This window comes from Atractosteus spatula, chromosome 8, assembly GCF_055471065.1.
Source record: "Atractosteus spatula isolate fAtrSpa1 chromosome 8, fAtrSpa1.hap1, whole genome shotgun sequence".
Taxonomy (NCBI): domain Eukaryota; kingdom Metazoa; phylum Chordata; class Actinopteri; order Semionotiformes; family Lepisosteidae; genus Atractosteus; species Atractosteus spatula.
The window spans coordinates 39,715,479-39,738,657 of record NC_142713.1 but is presented as its reverse complement, the minus strand read 5'-3'; the positions used below and the strand labels follow the sequence as shown (position 1 = coordinate 39,738,657).

Genomic DNA, 23,179 nt, shown 5'->3' with positions numbered 1-23,179 from the left:
ATGTGACTGGCACAAATTACAAGCAAAAATATGAATTACAGGATTCTCGTTCTTCTGAAGTTTGGGGAACGCCCATTCCGAAGTTCAAAACACCCTCTGAATCACACTGAAACAAAAGTAAATTGAATAATGTATAATTTGACTGACAGTAAGAGTGGAATTAAATGATTAAATGAAAGGATGGTGCCATGGGTATGTAAGTCTACCGGCTTTAGGGGCAGGTGAAGCATTTTGTCTCAATCAGGAATCAGTGATCTCGGTACAGAGGGCAGCCTTCCTGCCTGTGAAACACAAAGCCAGGGCCGTCTCAAGGGGGGAGCAGAGCCCAGGGCGGGATTGGTGACACGGGGCCCAGGGTGAGGGGGTTCTTGTGTGTAGTGGTGGCAGTAGGGAGCAGCGTTGAGGTGATGAAATAGCTACCTAACGGGCCTGCGCAAACAGACATACAGAACCGAACATAACTACTCATCACTGTTGTTGCTAATGCTAATGTCGTCATCGAGATCACCACCCATATCCGTTTCTTCTTTGCTCCTGGTTTTTACAACAAACCCTTCAAAAAACCCTTTAAGTACCACATATGCATCCTCCTTCTTCTGCTTCCTTTTTCTTTTCTTGCACCCACTGTAGTATTTTCGAAATGTGTCCCTATCTCTGCTTGTGCTCACCATTTTTCCACTGGCTAACATTCTTTTATGCCGCAATAACTTTTAGCTTGCAACTGATGACCTATGACATAGATCAGTGGTTCTCAAACTGTGGTACGCGTACCTGCAGTGGTACGCGGCGTGCCACCAGGTGGTACGCCAAATGACCCTGGAACTGTGTTGTGTGCGCTGAAAAATCGGGACGGGTTTTCATATTTTGTATTTTTATACGTGTCGAATACGCAGCCTACGTACTACGATACAATGCGCGCTAATACTTCAGTGGACACAAGAGATACTCTGTAATTCTATACCACTCTATAGGAATGCGTGCTACGGATGCAAGTGACCAATTGTATTTAAAAAAAAGCTACTGTATCTCCAGCAAATAGGGAGGTAGGAGAATGTGCGTGATTTTGGAACAATGCCAACGTTGTAAACACAGGAATGCATAGAAACACGTGCTACGAACGCTGGTAATCTTGTGAGCACAGGAAAGCGTGAAAAATATCAGAAAAATATTTAAGAACTGTTCTAAGTTAATTTGAGAAAAATACACCGAGCGTCTCTGTGTTTCTCTCCCATGCGCATGAAATAAAAACTTAAACACTGAAATAAATACGGAAACGTGGAAAAATGCAAGCTTGCGGATTGCTAAAGCAGGTAAGCCCCACACTATTATGTGTGGAGAAAAAGCTGCTGAACAGCTCGACCTGCTGCCCCCCCTGAAAGACAGTCATTCATAGAATTATTGAAATGAAGGATGATATCATAAGTACGGTGACAGAGCGCGTTAAGATGAGCAGATGTTTTTCACTGCAATTAGATGAGTCTGTAGTCGATTTGGCCAATTTGCTCGTTTACGTTAGATACGAGTTTGAGGGTACGTCCCGTGAGGACTTTCTGTTCTGTAAGCCACTACCCACAGGAACTACAGGAGAGCACGTATTTCAGCTTCTGAATGAATTTATCGAAGAGAATGGCATCGACTGGATAAAAAGTGTCCGAGTTTGTACAGACGGTGCTAGAGCAATGACAAGCCGACACAGCGGTGTAGTTGCACGAATTAGAGAGGTTGCTCCAGAAATGAATGGACGCAATGCAACATCCACCGCGAGACCTTTGCCGTCAAGAAAATGCCTGACGATTTAAAATCTGTTAGACTGTTGTGAATTGTATCAAGGCTCGAAAAATTAATTCACATCTGCTTTGCTCGACTAAGCAGGCTCACCCCTCTCACTGAAATGGTGCTTTTTTATTTTTATTTGTTGTTGTTTTTTTTCTGTAAAACACTTTGAGAAGCCACATTTTTTATATCAAACAAAGTTTATTATTATAATATGTGTGAGTGTGTGTGCACACGTGCTCATGTTGGTCATTGAGAATTTCTGGGGTTCCTATGAGATGATGACTTGTAGGTGGTACTTGGATGCTTTGGTTGGATTAGGGGTGGTACTTGGTCCAAAAAGTTTGAGAACCACTGACATAGATAGTGCGGGACGTGCCTCCAGTTCTAAATAAAGCATCTCCCACTAACTTTAGATTTCATCTTGAGTTAAAACATGTATTTATATTTTTATACGTGTGTGAAGCGGGATTGGGAATTGGGGGGGGGGGGGGGCACCCCCTTCACCCCCACTTTGAGACGGTCCTACACAGAGCCCACCTTATTGTGAGCCGGCTGGGGCTGCTCCTGCCGGGCCTGAGCGGTGCTCCAGCAGCGGTCCTCCGCCTGCAGCAGATCACAGTGTGGCCCCTGCAGCTGCAGCCCCTCCTCGCTGCTCTTACTGGTCACCCGCCCGTCCAGAGAGACGTAGCCATTGTCCGTCTCCGTTGACTTGTCAATGGACATCTTGGACTTCTTCGATCTGAAGGCAGAGCACATAGTGTATGTAAAGGGGGCATTTGCTCATCACTCAGAGGGGTCTGCCATTTCTGTTTTCTCAAACTTCGAATTTGAGGAGTACTGTAGGTACAGAAGTGTAGTACATACAGTATGTACAGTTTAAGACACAAGGACACTTTAAGACCGAATAAATAGCCACGGATGATGACTAAAGGGTTAATGACTAAAGGACAATACAAATTCCATTAAATAAAGTTAAATACAAAAACACAGTTAACTTCATTGATTTCTCATATCTCTAGACCTTGGTTTGCATTCTATCGTTAAACACACATTTTTGTTCTTTTTTAAAAGGGAAAACACTGCTTTATTTCAGATCATTTTTGGCAGCACAGTTCAATACATCTGTACTGTGCATAGGAAAATGTCTTAGTTAAGTGGTTTAATGTAACAGAACAGGTATACGCATTTTGTAACACGAGATCGTTTTGTGGGTTCTGCTTCGGCTCGGCCAGGGACTGATGAAAGTCAGACATGGTGCCAGCAGACAGCTGGAAAGATTCCAGTCCCACCTGGAAAGAGAGCTTTTCCAGTGCCTTTTAACACTCCAAAGTGTGAATGACAAATGTACTGTATTGTAATGTAACATTGATTCAGTGAAGCTGACAAATGTGAACAGGGTGCCAATCACAGAACGCGAAACTCCTTTTCCTTTGATCCTCAACAAGAATCAACATAGGACACCCATAAGGGAAAGGTCATAGTAATAATGGACCCAGATTTTGATGAACTGTGTATTTATGAGCACTTTCAATTTGTTTTTGTTTTTAAAACTCTACCCTCAATTGAATGTAAGTATAACTTGCTTTGGAAGGATGATGATGATACTGCAGAAACATGACCTGCTTCTAATCATAAAACAGGAGCAAACTAAGAAAGCTTATACTTTACAAGGAGTGGGATGAGTCGTAACACGCATTATTTTAAAACACAGAATGCTTTCAAGATAAAATTAGTTAGGAGGAAAGCCTAAAGTGTACAACACGCATTTTACAGAAATGTTAGGAGTACTTGTATAAAACTAAACTTAATATTGAATTTTTTGAAGATCAGAAGATTCTGTAAATGCAGTATGCATTTCTGTTATGCAGTAATATATCAGTGGAGACATGGATGTGTATATGAAGAAATACCGATAAAGACAACAATAGTAATTAAGTAATAAGAAACTACTCTAACAGTAGTACAACAACGTATAGCTTTGGCACTGGAGATTTTTTTTCTTGTTGGTTGGCAGAAATGGTGTTATGAGACATCAATCACAGTGTGATGCATCAAAACAAGCCCACCCAAACAGACAACACAGGCAGTGCTCTAAAAGCTTTTAGGCATATTGTATCAACAAGCACATATTTTTTTCTCAAGGGAAATTAAAAGCAATTCAAAACCTTCATCTCAACAGACAGAGAGAAGAGGAATACACGTCTTTGTTTTGGTAGGATGTCATGCATTATGCTTCATCACCATCTTAATTCAATTTAGAAGCCCTTTAGAACCCTAAATGTGATTTGTGGTTTGGCCACATTTTTTGTTTCCTTCTTTCTACCTTCCTTTCAGGCACTGTGGTTAATATTTCACACAGCTTCACAGCTTCGAATGACTACATTCTTCACTTTAATAAACATAAGACTAGTGGACCAGAAAACAAGCACCAAAGTTTTGAGAGCACTGCCTAATTGGGTTCCTCAGCTTACTTTCATTTAGAAACTGTTTTACGCTGTGACGAGAAAGCTGCAATATCCCTTTTTCGACAGAGTCCCAGTGAATCACACTCATCAATAGCTCTCATACTAAGGAGAACACAGTTTGCAAACAATTAGTGGTGCCTCGGCTATATAGACTCATCTGGTGGAGCCAGTTCTCGAGCCTTCCCAAAGAGCAGAAATACTCTGTTCATCACTTGTCCAAATGATTTTGTTATTTACAGCTGCTGCTGTGCTTCCTCAACTGCTGAAGAAAGTACAGAAATCCCTTGTGCAGAATAGGATTTCTTGCCAAAACACATTTGACAACCTTACAACCAGTAGGCCTTTACACCTCCAGATTTGGTTTATTCCATTAAAACCTAAGCCACTACATTATTTTGTCCCTTGTTCTGCACAAATTATATTTGTAGACTTCAGAAACATTCTGAAAACTAAAATACCCTGTCTTTAGTAAAAAAAAACATAGAAGCCATCAGATTTAAAATGACTCGTTCCTAACACGGAACATTTCAGTGGTGCAGAGCAAACTCACATTCTGAGTTCATAAATATTCGCTCCGAAGACATCCTTCATTGTTTTACTTTTTCCCGTCTTGTTTTTTTTTGTGAGAAGAGATATTGCAGCTTACATGGACAACACGTAACCTTAAAGGAAAAATACACACCCTGGTTTAAAGAAATCATGCCAGAAATCTCTGAAGAAAGCGCCAAGGCTGTAAGTGGTGGCAGAACCGGAGCAGTGCAGCGCCCCCTCCTGTGTGTTATCTGTAGTGCTAGAGCCATCTCCTTCCCTATGCACCTCCAAGTGTGCTGCTTTCCTTAACTTCCTTTAGCGAGAAAGATTAAAAGTGGAGGGTTGCTCAGAAAGAAACAACTTAACAGATTTATATTACCTGCAGCCTTTTTCATATTTTTTAAGGAAAAAAATAATGAGAAAAAGCTTATTCTAAGGCAGCTTACGTGAAAATGGAAGGATCTGCTCAGAAATGTGTTCAGTGAAATCCGTCCTGCAGATACTATCACTTTTTGTCGAGAAGATGTTCCACAGTAAAAATACTAGTGCAACGTGGAATATTATTTTAATGCCTGAGGCTTTAAATTGTATGACATTTAATGAAAAGAATAATTAAAATATATTAAATTACACTAATCTATGCATTCTTTAACTATGTATCCACCTAGTGTGAAGTAAGCAAAATTCCCTTATTACAAAAATAAATATTATTTCCTAGTGATAAATGAAGTTCACCATTTGATCTCTCAACTGGCTGTTAAGTGTTATTCTAGTCTTGAAAACACTTATCCAATTGAGAGATCAAATAGTGAACTTCATTTATCACTGCCAAAGACTGTTCCAAAATAATATTTCCTTTGGCTCAATCACAAACAGTATGTCTCTTTTAAAGTTTATGGTATATTAAACTCAGTGCTAAGACAAAATTATTTTGGCGTATCACCTTTCCAAGAAAAAAAGTCTATTGACAGCAATAAAGTGATACAATATACTGACGGATTGTTGTGCTGCCTGAGGCTTGATGAGACAATATGAAATATGCATCTGCACATGTGATTAAGTCTTTTAAAAACATCTGCATTACTTCTACACCACAATTATTAATTGGCCAGATGTTAATTAATTGTTAAGGGCCAGATGTACCAAAGCATCTAATTTATGAGCCACACTGAACAATCACAATGATATTTGTGAGGTCTTAAGAATTACTACTTTGCAGGTGTAATCCATCTTTGCAGCTAAGCCCTTGATGAATTACTAATTCATTTAAAAATCTGCCAAAATGGAATGGAATTAGTACAAAAGAGTTGATCAAATATTAAAACATGATGCACTAAAGTTACTGGCAGTCGTGACTCTTAGAATGACTCCAATTTTTTTATGGACAGCAGGTTTAATCTGTCACAGCCAGCAAATCTTTAAATAAAGTGAATAAAGAACAGATATTAGATGATCCAGCCCGAAGAAGCCAGGCCATCTCTACCATTGTCCCTACCATCGTCGTCCCATTGTCTCTCTACCAGTGTCCCTACCATCGTCCCACTGTCTCTCTACCAGTGTCCCTACCATCGTCCCACTGTCTCTCTACCAGTGTCCTTACCATCGTCCCATTGTCTCTCTACCAGTGTCCTTAACATTGTCCCATTGTCTCTACCAGTGTCCCTACCACACACTACCATTCACCCAGCATGATCCTGCCTCTAACTCTTTTCAGGGTACAGGGGATTATGGCAGCAGTCGCTGGCTACATCTTCGCAGATACTAGTTCTGTTTAATGCTTGATTGAGACCAATTGCTTATTTCCCCTAAAAGCATGTTCTACCTACAAAACTTTGAAACTAATGGCATTCATGGTTTCTCCAACATATTGAGAGCAATAAACTGTACAGGGGCTGCCAAAACCTCTATTCTATTCATTCTGTGTGTTTGTATATATATCAGAAAAACACCTGTCTTACAAACATACAGGTGGCACGCTATTCCTACTCCATGATTACGAACATCACAGTCAAGCATTCCAAGTCAAGTTCTGTCACTTTTACTTTGGAGAACACCTTTAAACAAGCTGAGAGAAGAAAAATGTTATCCCTCAACATCAGCGTTGTGTTTTAGTCCTGTTTTAGAGACAGACTGAGACTTGGCTCCTGAACACCTTTGTTTAAGCTCAACTGGCTAAAGTACTGCACTGAGATATAGACATGAAGGTAATCACCAGTCACCTACTTCTGTCACAAAGTCACACTCACTTAAGTGTTGCGACAGGTCCTTATTATTCACATTTTCTTTCAGCACACAGAATGCAATGTTGCAAGACAACCACAAATTGTAGTATAAATATGCCTCGTAATTTACCTTTCTTAACAATGTCTGGCCCTAAGTCTTCAATTAATATCTGAAAAGGAACACTATGTCTAATTACTGAAATTACAACTCTGCCATTTTCAGTGTATAAAACGCTGATGCTGTTTAATGTATAGGTATTTTCTGGTTCTCCTAAAATAACAGGAACTGCATTTCTGACCAGATCCACCACACAGTGAAGCTGCTTAGCCATTAGAAAGAAATAGAAATGGAAGAAGTATGAGAGGTACACAGTAATACAGTAAGGCATCCTGACATAGTTCAGTTAAAAGAAACAAAAAATGAAGTCCTCCTGAATGTTGACAGAAAAGATCAAGGCATCTAAAGTTTGGGACACATCCCAGAAAATCTCCCTTGTGGATTTTCCATCAACTTCAGATGTGTCTGCAATTAATTGATCAAAAGCAGCAGCACCTCCTGGCTGCACGAAACGGCCAATTTTCTTACTGTTTTCAGAAAATTGTTCACAGGTATTAGGATCAGTTGCTGGGCTTCAAGTAGCTTATCATTCCTTTAAAAAAGAGATGTTTTACATACCACTAAGAATGAAGTTTCGGTACTTCAATTTATAATAAGCATGCAGACTCACCTGCAGCGTTCTGTGTTGTAGACTGGGAGTATTCACACAATGCACCTTTAACCTCCAGATTATTTTATATACCATAAGGTGTACTGCATTTAACCACCAGGGCTAGAGGAACCGTAAGGAGCAGATGGCTATTACCACATGTTAGACTTACAGTACATCTTTTTTTAATTGCATTCAAGAGCTTTTTTGAACATTAAGACCCACAGCTTAAAAAAGTGTATTTTGTGAGCCCTGGTATATTAAAAGGGACAAACACAAAACATAACCTACCTTCGTCTCTTTCCCCCACTGCTGGGGGTGGGTTTTGGTGTCCTTGTGGACACAATCTGACAATGAACAGTTCCCAGTAGCAGCATTAGCCATATTGCCCCAAACACCTCTGTGACAGGAATGCTGTGCGTCTGGGGAATGGTGAAAAATAACACTGCCGCTGCAACTGAAAGATAAGAGCAGACTAACTGAGACTATGTCCCCCAGTACAGGCCTTATGTTATACAGTATATAAAAGTTATTTATTTAAGGCATGCACGTAAAACTATAACAAACAGACTGAAAATGTAACAGAACAAAATATTTAGGCGTAGTTGCCAATAGCTTGTTTGTCTTCTTCGGTGTCAATGTCCTTTAAAAGCTAAGCAAGCAGTCATGGATAAGCAAGTACCATAGGTTCAAAAGAAGGATTTGCATGGTCTGTAGAATTTAAAGAGGGTCGCATATGTTTTTAATGATACTATGGATTGAATGTAAAGACAAACACTGGCATCAGCCACTGGCGGTAAGTGAAATATTTGAAAAATTATCCTAAGGAAAAATCAGCCCCAGAGAAGCAAAATGAGATGTTCTATTTCCAACTCTCAACCTCCCTACAACCAAAGTAGAGAATACCAATTCCACTCCCTATAAGGCTGTATTTCAGAATGCTATCTAGGCAACCAGGGCTGTTTTTCTAGTGATTTCATGATGTCCGTGTACCACAAAAATGCAGTAAATGTGCCACATAATCTCTTTTAAACAGCTTCTGTTGCCAAGACTGATTCATAAATACATAATTCATACTTCATTAATTCAGTGGGAAATTGAAATTAATTCAATTTTTCCATTGAAAGGTAGAAAATAACAGAAGGACCAGTCTGCAAAAAATCCTAAACCATATATCTATATAATGCCCCATGGTACTTTGAGGATCTTGTGCTGCTCATCATTTATTTTCTTCTTAAAACTGTAATTCATATAAAAGAAAAGCATTCTTTTATATGAAAACATACATAAAAAGATTAAGGTCCAGAAGACACTACTGCGCCTAGTCTTCAATGAGACAGCACACAGATAAAAAAAAAACAGCTGTCTTGCTATTTGCAACATTCCAAAAAGGTCACTCGTGCCCCCAGGCAGTAGACCTGTGAATCAAAAAAAGAGTTGTGGAACAGCCCCATCAGTAACAGACCAACCACCTGCAAGTACCCGATACATTTAACACAAAAGCCCAGCCAGTCTATTGGTTGCCAGTTTCCAGTTGATACTGTAGGGGATTGCGGTGACAATTGAAAACATAATGGAAAAGAAATTGCAGCAATCCAGCTTTGTGGGCAAGGCAAAAATGACAAGTTACACACTCAATAATGGATAAAGACAAGTGAAAAACACAGGAAAAAAGAAAGACTCTAAGAGTGACACAAAGAACCACAAAAATATGTCCATAAAATGTTAATACCAGACAGCTTCAGACTTTAGGTAAAAGACAAGGAAGTGTGCTACATTCTACTGTAACTGCTCTGGCATCTTATAGCTTCTGAGTCACAATAATCATGTTCCTATAAATAGAGCACACAGTGGGAAAACCTGTCACTTAAAACAACTACCCAGACAGGCACCAAGCCCCACTACACACAGGCAATAAGCAAAGGTTTAGCAAATATTGGACTTAAAATATTTATGGCAAATATGAGTTTGCACTGTGCAATGCTACTACTTAGTACATTTTTAGAATTTTCTTAAGGCATATTATTTAGTCTGCAGATCTTTCTGTTATACAGTATGTTGTTTTTTCTCCCCATTTCATATGGGGTACAAATTAATGTGGAAGGTATGGTCTATGTTACACATGAATTAATACAGACTCTGCTAGTAATGTACGTGCACTTTTTGTATGGCAAGGCAGGGGGCAGTATAAGGAAATTCTGGTATATAAATGCTTGGGGAAAAACACAGGAGTAGCATCTGAAAGTGATAACAATAAAAAAGAATCCTGTAGCAAAATAATTTGGGCCTAAAAATTATCTTCAGAATCTTCCGACCTCTTTCACTGGTCCGAAAAAAAATAATGAAGCCTGTTTTCCAACAATAATATTGATTTAAAAATGCCATCAATCCAAAAAGCATTTTTGTGCATAATTAAACTCTGATTAGACATAGATAAACTTTCTGGTAATACATATTAAACTTTATAGGTAATGCTATTACCACATTTTGAAAAACCTGAATCCGCTCTCAAGCACACCAATGACTAACCTTGCAGGAGGTATAGAAAAAGCAACAAAAGAAAGATTGCTTTTGAGGTGACTTGGATCCACCATCTGAAGAAGAACGGGAAGAACACCACTCTCACTATGCCCTTCCTCGTCAGGGATGTCCAAGGGCTTTCTGGTTTCGCTTTAGCAAATGCTGAGCCTGCAGAAAATGGAAAGAAATCCAAAGACTGTAAAGTCAAATGCAGAAAAAAATTACACACCTGCACAGCTCAGAAACCAATACAGAGCAGGATTTAAACAAAGTACTGATTGCAATTTACATGCTTGTTATTTTTTTGGTAGAAATAGCAAAGAACAAATAGCAAAGAAAAAAGCACGTCAAAGAACAAATAGTTCTTTGACGTGCACTCTTTATCTTTCACCATTAGAGTTTGCAGTACTAAAAAGCAACCTGCTTAATCGTGTTTAAAAAGACAAGCATTGGAGAAAAAAATGGTTTGAACACAGACTGTGCTTAGCCCCTGTAAGGTAACAGTAACCGCTCTTTATTGCACTCTTATAAACCATTATTTCCAGCTTTTTCACATAAATCTTCTTACAGTACATCACGAATGCAATCAACACCTTTTTAGTATCCAAGTACTGTACATCCCTCCTTTCAACTTAAAAGACCTCTGCTTAATGCATGCCTCCTCTAACAGGTTACATTCTCATAAAGTAGATTATATGAACCTCAAGAGTGCCTAAAGAGTTGACTGAGATGATTATCCTGTTCCATTCTCAACAGCTGCTCTTCTTAACTATTCACAATTACTTACATCCTGTCACAGATGTTTCAATTAGGTGGTCTGGACATTTGCCCAGATCTTGTCACTGAGACTCCTGATGGTCAGTAGCCTCCCTGATCAGTGTCCACTATACAGGACCTTTGAGTGCTCACAGCGCATTTTGGATCCAAGCTTTCTGTCCGGGATCAAGATTTAGTACTTCTTGCATTCAGCATCATGCGAGGTACCATTGTTTTTGCATGTCCTTTAGGCTTTAATCCTTCTGTCTGAAAGATCTGAGGCTTGGCCATCTTGGCTTGAGCTGCCATGATGGAACCAGTATCAGTTTTCTGATGTTCCACTTCAGCAGCAGCTGTATTGGGCCAAAGGCCTTGGACCAAGGCACTGGCTCTACTCGCCACAAGAGTTTTGGGAGGATCGTGTTCTTCAGCAAGAGCTGTTTCACCGTTTTCACAGTTTTCACAGTTGTTATAGCTCTTCCCACCTCTCCATTGCTCGTAGGGTTTGCAATCTGCAGCAAAGCAAGCGAACTCAGACCACACAAACTGAAGACCGTCTGTGATCAGTGTCTCTGGTGTCAAACCACATTTGCAAAAGATGCTTTCATACTTCTTAAGTGTCTCTGTGATGATTAGCAGTTTTGCACTTCCAAAAAATCTGGAGTAGTAATCCATCACTGCAAGGTAACTTACATTTCTCTAGTGAAAGGTAGCAGTGCAACTTGTGGCCACCGTCATTAGAGGTTGAAGGCTGACTTGCATCTTTCCTCTAGATACCTGACGAGTCATGCCTGGCCACCAGAAGGATTCTGCTCTTGCCAAGCAATTATTTATTTCCTGATGCCCCTCATGAAGTTTTGTCAGCATCTCTTGTCTGAAATGTTCAGGAATTACAATTATTTCTTCCTTCATTAGAAAATCATCTGCTGTATGGTATATCTGTCTGGTCTGGCCAGTATAGGAGGAGATATTCTGGCACTCCCTGGCCCATGTAATATTACAATAGAATCTAAGCAATCAGTCAGAATTCTTGGTGGTAAACCGTTGAAAGGTCTTAAACTAAACAAGATGATCAAAGATCTGTGGTCCATCTTGATGAAGAAATCCACTTCCAATAAACATGCACTTGCCTTTTTGCAGGCCCAGGTCAAAGCTAGGGCTTCTTTGTCTATCTGAGCCTACTGGTATTCACTGGCAGTCAAGCTCCTAAAAATAACCAGTCTCCCGTCTCTACCTGATTGAAATTGGGTCAGTATGGACAGTTTTAGAGTGGTACTATTTCAATAATTTTCAGTTGAAAAAATTAATAATTTACATATTGCGTATTGAATTACATATAAACCATTTTATCGACAGGTTCATTCAGCTACAATCATCATATCTCACAAACATACAATTGTGAGAAAACACTGACACACCTCAATTTAATCTAATTGGTACTCCTGACTTCAATTACCCCCTTTATTAGATGTCATTATCCTGGTGGTCCTAAACTTTTTCCAGCATAGACAGTGAACATTTAAACAATGTGCTCAATTTAGATATGAAAACGTACAATTGTTGGTGGGTTATTTGCTATTCAGATTGTGTTTTTCTCTGATTGTGACAGAGATGAAGATCAGATCACAATTAAGGAACAATTACTGCTGGAATACAGATAATTTTTTTCTTACCACTGCACGCTGCACTCAATTTCTTTTTCTTTTTAACAATGGCTGTGACCAGCAAAAGCTGGAAGAAGTACAACAAAAAGCCTTTAACTGCATCTAATGTAGAGGGAAAGATGATGGTCATCTTTAGTAGCTGGGATTTGTTTTGACAACAAAAGCAACTGATATTGAAATTACTGTGATTTGCAGACCTTGCAGTACACTACATGAATTCTGATGGGAATCTGTGCCGCAGATGCCTGCACACATCTTACTTCCCTGAACTCCATACGGCTGAAATAATCACACAAGGTTTACAAGATGCTTTGCTTGCCTGGGGCCTGAAAGAGTAGAAGGAAATCTGCATCTCCACAGACAGTGGAATAAATCAAAGAATGAAGCTGCAGAGCTCAACAAATGGACAAGATGCTATTTAAGGCTTCACCCATCTATCACTAAATTGTCACATTAATTATAATGACTGCCTACCTGTCTTGTTTTATTTAAAGTATTTACTTTTCTCATTGAAAGCCTTTATCTTTACAGTATCAACATACTTCAGAGTTTTGTAATCAGGACAATATGAATAAAATCATTTCTCAATCTGTTCAGGAAAGGAAAACATCTGAAGTTTTGTAAACAATTGGGCCAAATCGATTTACTTAACTTTTTTTTACAGCAAAGCTATATGTATTAATTCCAGTGATTATACACTGTGGTGTCAAGATGTTTTTTATTTTGGATACAGTGGCGCATAATTCAAACATACTGTATAATGCAGTCTAACAGAGTACAGTACTGTATATAACAAAACCACCCAACTTTGAGTTGAAACGCTCCTTTCTGTTGTTGACAATTGTTATGCAAATTATTTTTTTCAGATTTTTCATTTTTGTGTTAAAAGGCAGTATGAAAAAGGATAAACAAATTGAGTGTCATTAATGTATGTAAAAGACGAGTGAGTGAGTTCTCGGACAGCTGAGAGAGAAGAAAAGCACTGAATTGACTCATTGATGATCTTGTCAGCAAATGGCACACAAGTCACATGACATCATGATATTTCTAGTATCCAAAATATTATTATATGTGTTTGGAAGTACTGTATATTGTACATACCTATTGACAACTCAATATGAGCTTCCTCCAAGATCATATACAGTATATACAGTATACAACAGTAATCCTAAAATTCTGTTGTAAAAGTAATCCCACAACTGAAGAAGAAAGCAGGGAATACCAGGTACTAATGACTGAAATACCATTCATTAATACACCAGCTGGCAACTGAAAAAATAATAAAACTGTGATGTTGTTGTAATAGCCCTAATTATTATCTTATATAGTGTATTATATATATTAATATACTGTACAATTATTAATTTCAGCTCACTGTAAAATACAATTCTGTAAATATAATCGTAAGTGCTGTATACATATTGGACAAATACTGACCATTTGGAACACAGACTGTACATCTTGGCTATGGACAGAACAAAAAGTAAGAAGATACATTTCTTTGCATTCTTTTAAGAAAACTATTTAATTATGTAACTATATTTAAGATTATTCCATTACTTTTCTTAGTAGTCTACTTCTGGAGTCAGACTTTCAGAAATGGCTTCAATTCTTTAATTAAATGTATATGATGTACAATACATAATGTTTAAATAATCAGCCCTAATTTTGCAAGAAATAACATTAATGACAACTGAAACATAAACTACAATGTTAATGAGAAATATTTCACTTCATTCATTGGAATTTTAAATGTAAAATTTGAAATGCTTCTTTCAGCGAACATGTTTAATATTTGGTTCAATGCTGGAAGAAGCTCCAAATCCTCAATTTAATTAACATGATTCCTTCTGATTCATTGAAACACCTGAGACTTTTTTCCACAGTACATGTTCTTTGACCAGAATTTTCAATGCGAAATGCTTGTTTGAGTGAACATGACAACTTAAAATCCAGACTGTAAAACATGATCCTTCCTGATTCCACGACCCATCAGCATCCCGCAACACAAAGTTTAGAATGCACCGATTTAAAGGGGAAGAGGGGAAGACAAACCCCCAGCTGGCTGTATTCCCAACTTACCTCTCACAAGGTCAACATCTATCAGATCAGGTTTCACATGACCGGTCTTCTTTGGCTTGTTCCTTAGGCCCTAGGAAACAAGACCCCAGAAGACAAGTGTCAGACGTGTGAAGGCAGTGGCAGAAAGTGGACAAAAGTGAGCTCAGCTTTCGAAGTTGTTAATATGGATTGTCAAACAAAGCAACTAGAAAAGTGGAAAACCCATGCATGTTAGATAATCACACACAGGTTGGAGCACAATGTGTTGGACCTGTACAATACAAGGAAAATTTAAAGACTAAATAGTCTCAAATAATAAGAGACTCCTCACAGTGCAAAATGAGCCTAACTAATTTCCTCATTCAAGTCATGCTGCACAAAATTCTTCAGAAGAACCTAGAATTCAGTGTCATCATCTTAAAATGCTCAGATACAAACACCTACAATTAAACTAAGGTATAAATTAGTATTGTTCCTACACATAACATAAGAAAAGGTAAAAAAAATATGATGAGGCTACTTGGCCTATCTTGATCTTTTGGTTTGTAAAAGATCTACAATGATTTGTGTAAAGATATTCTTCCTTTATTCAGTCTTAATAATTGTCACAACCTTGCTACAGAAAGCTAAAAAAATTTAAAATCCTGTATGAAGCTTACTTGGTTACCATGACAGCAACAGCAACCCCACACCCTCCCATCATACTATGACCTCTCCTCACTTCTTCCTGTACCCACAATGAGTGTACTCCAACACCACTACATACTGTACACGACAACTGAATGTAAGCTGAAATTATACTTAAAACTGTACTAGCTGTAATATTTATTAATAACCGTATTTTTGCACTGTTCCCCAAACTACTTTTGAACTGTTTTTGTCCTGTTGTATTCTTTTCTCTGTTTGCGTATTTGCACAATTTGTATTACACTGTTATGTTATTACACTGTTATTGTTATTGTGTTACTGTCTATTGTCTTGTCTTCTGTTCTATTTATATACTGCACCTGAGTGACTAATGAGAAACACTTTTCACTACACTATGTACCGTGTAAGTATAATGACAAATAAAGTTTAATTAATTAATTAATATGATTTCAGTGCCTGAAAAATACTCTTTGAACAGCTCAACAACCAACCAACACTTTTAATGAGCTTCCATGCCTCTCACTAGATACAGTGAGCATACAGTTATCAATTGCCAGCCGTGTGCTGTTCCTGTTTCACCCGGATGAGCAGGAACTCAAAGCATTCGGTCTCCATAGAAACTGGGCGCAAACATCTCCTGGTGCCGTGAGAACTCGTTCGTTGCAGCTGTCCCAGCCACCTGCCATTTGTGAATGCTATTGCAATTTATATGCCCTAAAAAGCAATTCAAAAATCATTCAATTTTTTTACTACATAATCTTTCCATTAAATGGTTTGTAACTGATAACTGTATGCTTACTGTAGCAAGTGAAAGATATGGAAGCTCATTAAAAGTGTTTGTTTGTTTGTTTGTTTGTTTGTTTGTTTGTTTGTTTGTTTGTTTGTTTGTTTGACTTAACAGGTAATCAACCTATTTGGTAGGATATTTAAACCCTGATTTTACTGAGATTCCTTCATCGAGGGAAGTGGTTACAGCACAACCATCCCGCTTCAGAGAAGGAAAACGTGCCTGAACTCTGCCCAAGTATCTGTCCAGTTTCCCAACCACTCTGCCAGCCGACTCTCTGTCGTCCATCACCATTTCAGCATGGCTTTGCACCAGACCAGTGGCAGTGTACCAAACCCCTGCCTTTCAGCCTTGCTTAACAGCGGAGCTTCCCTGTCTGGCTCTGCCCTGTTAGCTGCACCAAGCCTTCAGTCTCCAATCAGCCTGACTGCTTAGTGCACATCCTGCTCGGCAATCACCGCCTGCCTTCGCTGCTCTTATCCAGTTCAGCTATTTCCCTCACCTCTAGTGTCTCCTAGTGCCTTCACTGGGACCAAGCACAGGGATTCCTCAGCCTTTCCAACAGATGCAACTATGAACATCCAGGTGCCGCATCATAACAGTTACTCACCAATTTCTAACAGCATTTTATAGCATAAAAGAATCAATTAGTATTAGAGGCAGATAGTCCACTTCACACTAAGCACTTATCGCACTAAGCACACATTTGTACAAAGAGCAAGTGGTGAATTCCGTGCACACCAGGATGTCACAGTTATCAAAAGTTTCCATTTTGATACGTCACCATAAGGAGTTAAAGAAGCTCTCAGTAAAAAAGCTGCTGTTTTGTAATAAACAATAACATATTTAAAAAAATGATGAGTTTCCCTTTCCAATTTCAGAACATGCACAGGCTCCAGTCCTGCAGAAGCAAAATCAAGCCTTGTATCCACAAAAGACAAGAAAGCAAAGAAAAACTATACAAAAGGTTTACAAGAAAGCAAGGTTAGGGTTTTCAATCATGCCAATAGCCACTATTGTGACAGAGGAGAAATTGCAAAATAAGAATACTGTACATAGAGAAGTCTGTAACATTAGTCTATAAAAATAGCTGTTATTCAGTTTAAAACACAGACACTTTATTAGCAGCTTAAAGGGTGCTCTGAGAGACTGTTCTGTTAGGGTCCACTTTACGGAGTTGTAAGTCATTATGCAGCCTGAATTGGCACAAATAGTATCCAAAATAGAATGCATCTGCAGTTGGTGACTCAAGAACTGAAGATCTTCTGAGGTGGATCAGTAAATCCAAAGATCAACAAAAAAAAATTATTGTTGCCTTTTTTTCCCCCAACTTCAAAAACTGTTTCTTCTCACACAGTAGCTGCATACAATGGCTCCACTGTTCTAATTAGGCCTAAAAATTTAACAGTTTAGAACAAGAGACTATTTATGTACATGAACATAAATCTTAATCTTAAAATCTGTACCATCAAAATAATTAAAGCTTCTGAAAACGCAGGGGACATTTGTGTATTGTGACAAACCCAGGTGTTGGGGTATTGTAACGGGATCTTTAAAATAGGTAAGCCCAGGAAAACAGACAAAAGTAGCCATAAAGTACAAAACCTCTTTTAATTGCAGTGTGGTGATAATAAACCAAAACACAAAATAAAAACCCAAGTTCTCTTTGAGCTCCTAACTGAACTTCTTCTCTTCATCTCTAACAACAGACGGACAGTTAAACTGCCCAATAACTTTCCAAATATGGTCTCTTTATCAAAGTTTAAGTTTCACCCAAACACACACAAAGTAGATCGGTTACTTCCTTCTCCCTCTGCTGAAGTCACACCCAGAGGATCTGCCCTCTCTCCATGTGGCAGATGAAACCAACCCTGGAAGACTCCACAGTTTAAACTATTACATGATCAACTGTCTTACCAGAACTGGTCAGGTGACTCAGGCTAGCAGCTCACTCCCCCAAAGGATTCTGGGAGATCTCTGAACCTACTTACAGTTACCCTCTTACAGTTTTTAAATGCAGCTGGTGAAACAGACTATAAACCATAGGAATACACACCTTCGAAACTAGTAGAGATTCTGAAAAAGGTAAGTGCTGGAAGAAATTTAAGGCCACGTTTGTTCCTGATTCTTAAAATAAAAGTAAATGTCATAGAAAGTCACTCAATGTGATGTTATTGACAAATTTACACAATTACTGGAGCTTCTCATAAAGAAGAAAGATGATTAACTCACAGAGCATAGTTGCTAACAAGAGGAAACTATTTGGCCATACCAAATAGCCCATTTGGTAGTTATTAGCTAATAGATCCAAGGATCTCACCCAGCCCCTCTGTTTTAAAGAAGCCAGAGTATTGGTTTCAACAACATGGCTGGGTAGTCCGTTCTGTATGTTCACAACCCTTTGATCCTGTTCTCAATTGTAAATGCACTTACAGTATTCACAGTTGCCATTTAAGTCCCCTGGTTCCTGTGGTACCACAGGGAACTGTACACGGACCGATATTACTCTTTGTTCATCTCAATGCTACTATTTTAATATATTAAGTAACTAGTCATATTTGTAGATTATACCAAATTACGAGTATTAGCAAACATTGTAGAACACGCAAATTAAATGAAAAAAAGATTAAGAAAAAAAAAGATAGAATTCAAGACAAACATGTGACAGATTATGTTTAAGGAAGAGATGTGCAGAGTTGTGCATGAATGCTGCAAAAACTAAATACAAGACACACCAAGCTAGAAAAGAATACTTATGAAAAAGTTAGAATAGCTAAAAGTATTACATTTAAATAAAGGTATGCTACATTAAAAAGTGTATAATATATTAAAAAGGCCTCATTTTGAATATGTTGTACAATTTTTGTCACTATGTTATAGAAAATTTTAAGGTTAGCTCTGGATTTATCAGCGCTCATCTTTTGTGGGCATACTGAGTCAGGGAAAAAAGCATAACTTGTTTTAAAGTCATAGGATATCAGATTTAAAAAACATCACTGCTTCTTTCAAAATGGTGTTTTTTTAGTTGTAGTTTAGTTGTAGTTGTGGTGTGGTTTAGTTGTGGTGTTTTTTTTTTAGTTTTTTTAGTACCCTAAAATTTAACAACAACAACAATAATAATAATAGCTTACACTTATATAGCACTTTTCTGGACACTCCACTCAAAGCGCTTTTCAGGAAATAGGGACTCCCCTCCACCATTACCAATGTGCAGCATCCACCTGGATGATGCGACGGCAGCCATAGTGCGCCAGTACGCTCACCACACATCAGCTATCAGTGGTGGGGAAAGCACACATATGAAGCCAATTCATAGATGGGGATTATTAGGAGGCCATGACTGGTGAGAGCCAATGGGAAATTCGGCCAAGGCGCCAGGGTTACACCCTTACCCTTTTCGAGAAACACCCTGGGATTTTTAATGACCACAGACAGTCTGGACCTCGGTTTTATGTCTCATCCAAAGAACGGATAATGCCGGCCTCACACTACACGACTTTTCCTAGGATTTTCAGTCATAGCCTTCATTTACATAACTGTAAGAAAATCACAGCGAGTTGCAGAGAGCCGCAGCTCGTGCCCATTACCATCAGTTGTGTAGTGTGACAACCCCATTGACACAGTCGTAGTGCTCTTAACAGCCCCTACGACTCTCTGCGAGTTGCTACGATAATATCAAACTGGTTTGATTTTCTCCTAGCGAGTCGCAAGCCGTAGGGGTGGGCTCTTGTGTCTGCGACAGTCAACAAACAATGAGCGCTCACCCGGAAGTACAACGCATACAATGTGGCTGCAAGGAAAGAAGGAAAGCGAGTGCTATGGACTGTGCAAATGGAGGAGAGGCTCGTAGGACTTTGGAGCCAGCACAGATGTCTGTTCAATGTTTCTTGTTTGTCGTTTCGTGTCTGTTGTTTGTTTACTTTCGTGCGGTGCTCCTCCTCTTATTCCTATGTGCTCCACATTGATTGGCTGCCAAAATGAGGTGACTTCACTGTACTTTTGGTTTTCCAGGCATGAGAGAGTATTTGTTAGTTAATGCCTTGGTTGTGCCTATGACAGTGTGTTTGAGACCATTACCATGACCAATAAAAAAAAATCAAGGTTTTGTTCTGTACATGCCATTTAACCTGCAGCAGCACATTTTACACATTTTACTTTTTTACACAACAGACTTTTAAAAGAAAAAAACTGCATGTCTTTTCATTTTAAAAAACTATAGTCACAACAGCATACAGCATATGAAACTGCATCTGCACAGTATGTGCTTTTCACACACTGCTGCCTGGACAGCTAGGCTTAAAAACATTTTTAACCCGATGGATTAAAAAAAAAACTTTTCTTATTGCTACTGGATTCCATCTATGGTTTATGTTCACTTTAATTAATTTTCAGCCACCGTCCTCGGTGGACAAGCTGAGGGGAGCAGGGGTCCTTGGTTCTGTTTATGAAATGCAGTGGGCAGGTGTTGAGGGCTATAGAGGCTGCAGCTGCCAACAGACAGAGAGGTGAGGTTCCTTTTGCAGACAGTGGAAGGCTTCAGACCACTGAGTTCCTACTCAAGAATCAATAAGGACCCAGTTCACCCAAGACCTCCTTTCAAGTTGTCTACTTAATGTTTAGATTGACCTACCTGAAGCAGAAGTCCTTATGCAATTAAAATTAGGTAAGAAATTACATGCAGTAAGTGATTAATGATTGTCATAACAAAAGGGGTGTGATCTGATACAGTATTTGTGCAGTATAATGGCTTTTTTATTGATTTCCAACTGTCAACAGCTGGTCACACAAATGTGCATATCGGTTAAGGCAGACCAGAATACCAGAATGCACTAGCTCACCACAGCAGAGCAAGGGGCACAAGCAATCCCCTGAAGTACTCACCAGACTAATAAACTGCACAGAGATGTGACAGCATCAGAAAGGAGGAAAAGCAAACTGCAAACATAAGGTGACTAATCGGGGAAAAAAATTACTAACCAGAAAGTCACAAAAGTACATTTTTCAATGAAAGACAGAAACATAGGAGCAATCCCAGCTTTAGAATAAGAATTTAAGCTTTAGAATTTAGAATAAGAAAATATCTAACAGAAACATTCACAGTACAATTTAGGGATTGGCATGCACTGCAAAAGTATAGACAAATGAGTGTTTTAATAAAGGACACAGCAATACAGAATTAAAGGACTGCTTATAGACCACAACAATTTACCTTGATTTCTCTTTGTTCTACTGACTTCTCCCATATCTGTTGATCGTAGGCCCCAATCTATAAACAAAAAATAACTAAATTAGTCTTTTTTTGTGCTTCTGAAGATGCTTCTAATGTTGGACAGTCAATTCCTTAAGGTTTTAAACAAATCCTGATAAGAAAAATCAGCATACAAATTAAAAGACAAAATCACTCTTAATCGTTTTATCACAGAACATCATGATATACACTATATAACTATGTTTGTCTCTGTGGAGCTCAATCAATTATTAAAATGTTAGTGTAAGAATCCTATGTGACTTTACATGGAGGGCAACTACTTTAGAGATGAGATACACCTGGAGAAAATGCAGTGGGAACATAAGGCAGCCATCTTCAAAATGACTGTAAAATGAGGTATTCGTGCAAAGTCTCAAACTCAGCTCCTGGAGGTCCTCATATTTTCTGTTTTTTTGTTCAAACCTGAGTAGGCAACTAAACAATTAACAATTAAAACAATTAACATATTTATTTTCTATCTTTGACCTATATATGGTATTTCTTTTGGTATTTTATATTGATTATTCAGAACATTTCCTTAAAAGAGGTACAGTGTTCTACAATGCACTTCTGCACCAAGTTAGACGTATTACTAATTACGCAGTAATTAAGGAATCAGGCCAACAATGTCACTGTGGAGCTCAGGCAGAAATATAACTACAAGTCACTATTCACTCCAGGACCTTCTCCATCTTTCATTCCTATGGATTTGTAAATATTATGGTTGAAAAAGAAAAGACCAACAAAGCACTTGCACAGGACTCTAAATACAAAAATATGCTGCAGAACTGTAACAGTAAGCCAGCAGCAGTTGTGTAAACAATGAAAGCTGACACTTAACCAGAACAATGCTCTGTGAATGTGAAGATGTCGAATGCCAAAGTGCTAAACACGTTAACTGACGTACGCTTTACCACAGGATCTGTGTTCTCCCGGAGACACAAGTGGATATAAAAATGACAGTGATTCGACAGGAGATACATCTTTAAACAAAGGGACAAAACCCTAGTCATGCGGATGAAGCTGACTGAAAGGGGATCCTTTAAAAAATCAATTGAATAAATTCTTGATTAAACAACCAAACAAGCAAGGCGGACCAAATGGCATCCTCTCATTTGTAACTGTTTTTGCAGTGTTACATTTTTACTGTACGTTCTACAGTTTAAAAGTTTAAAATGTTTTATTTTTTTTATTCATTCACTCATGAATAAGAATTTTTTCTTTACACCTGACAAATTTGGAAAAAAATCAACCGTCAATCAAGTTAACTCGCACCTTAAACTCTCAAATAGGCATGGAAAGAAGGAGTCATCCCCTGGGGCTTGATCTGTCGAGCTGTCGGTCATTTTTCACATGATGTATTATGATCTCCACAATACTTACAGGAGCGTTAGTAGGAAATTAGTGCTCTCGCTGACAGTATTAAAAAGCCCTCAGATGCCTTGCCAATCACATGAGTGACTTCTGAGTGGCAGGCCAAGACACCCCCGCACAGCGCTGCATCACAGCATTGGAGATGCTCAGCCAGTAGTCTTCTGCTACTTGGGGGATCACAGTCACTGACAGTACAGAGTACAAGTACCTTTAGTGGTGTTAAGGAACATTCTAAACAGTAACATTTTGATGATCTCTTATTCACACTATTACTGTAAGTGAACAATCTGCTTGCTAAGAACAGTTTTTTAAAGATGTTTTTCTGATGTTACATGTGAAAGCAACTATTCGGATACCACACAATTGTGCCTGAGAATATCTGCTAATTATACAAACAGGCTTTTCATCTGAGGAGCAGGT

At 38.6% G+C, this 23,179-nt stretch overlaps 1 protein-coding gene across 2 annotated transcripts in view; it reads right to left on the bottom strand.

Moving 5' to 3' along the window:
- phtf2 (putative homeodomain transcription factor 2) overlaps nucleotides 1-23,179 on the bottom strand; it is a 93,508-nt gene that overhangs the window by 19,413 nt on the left and 50,916 nt on the right. The window contains exons 3-8 of one of the 2 annotated variants that reach the window (XM_088923726.1): nucleotides 21,347-21,403; nucleotides 14,724-14,793; nucleotides 10,231-10,389; nucleotides 7,993-8,158; nucleotides 4,924-5,085; nucleotides 2,314-2,515 (exon numbers count right to left, since the gene is read on the bottom strand). In XM_088923726.1, the coding sequence (XP_088779852.1) occupies nucleotides 2,314-2,515; nucleotides 4,924-5,085; nucleotides 7,993-8,158; nucleotides 10,231-10,389; nucleotides 14,724-14,793; nucleotides 21,347-21,403 (816 nt within the window). The remainder of the gene's footprint in view (nucleotides 1-2,313; nucleotides 2,516-4,923; nucleotides 5,086-7,992; nucleotides 8,159-10,230; nucleotides 10,390-14,723; nucleotides 14,794-21,346; nucleotides 21,404-23,179) is intronic. The other variant, XM_088923727.1, reaches the window with a different exon arrangement.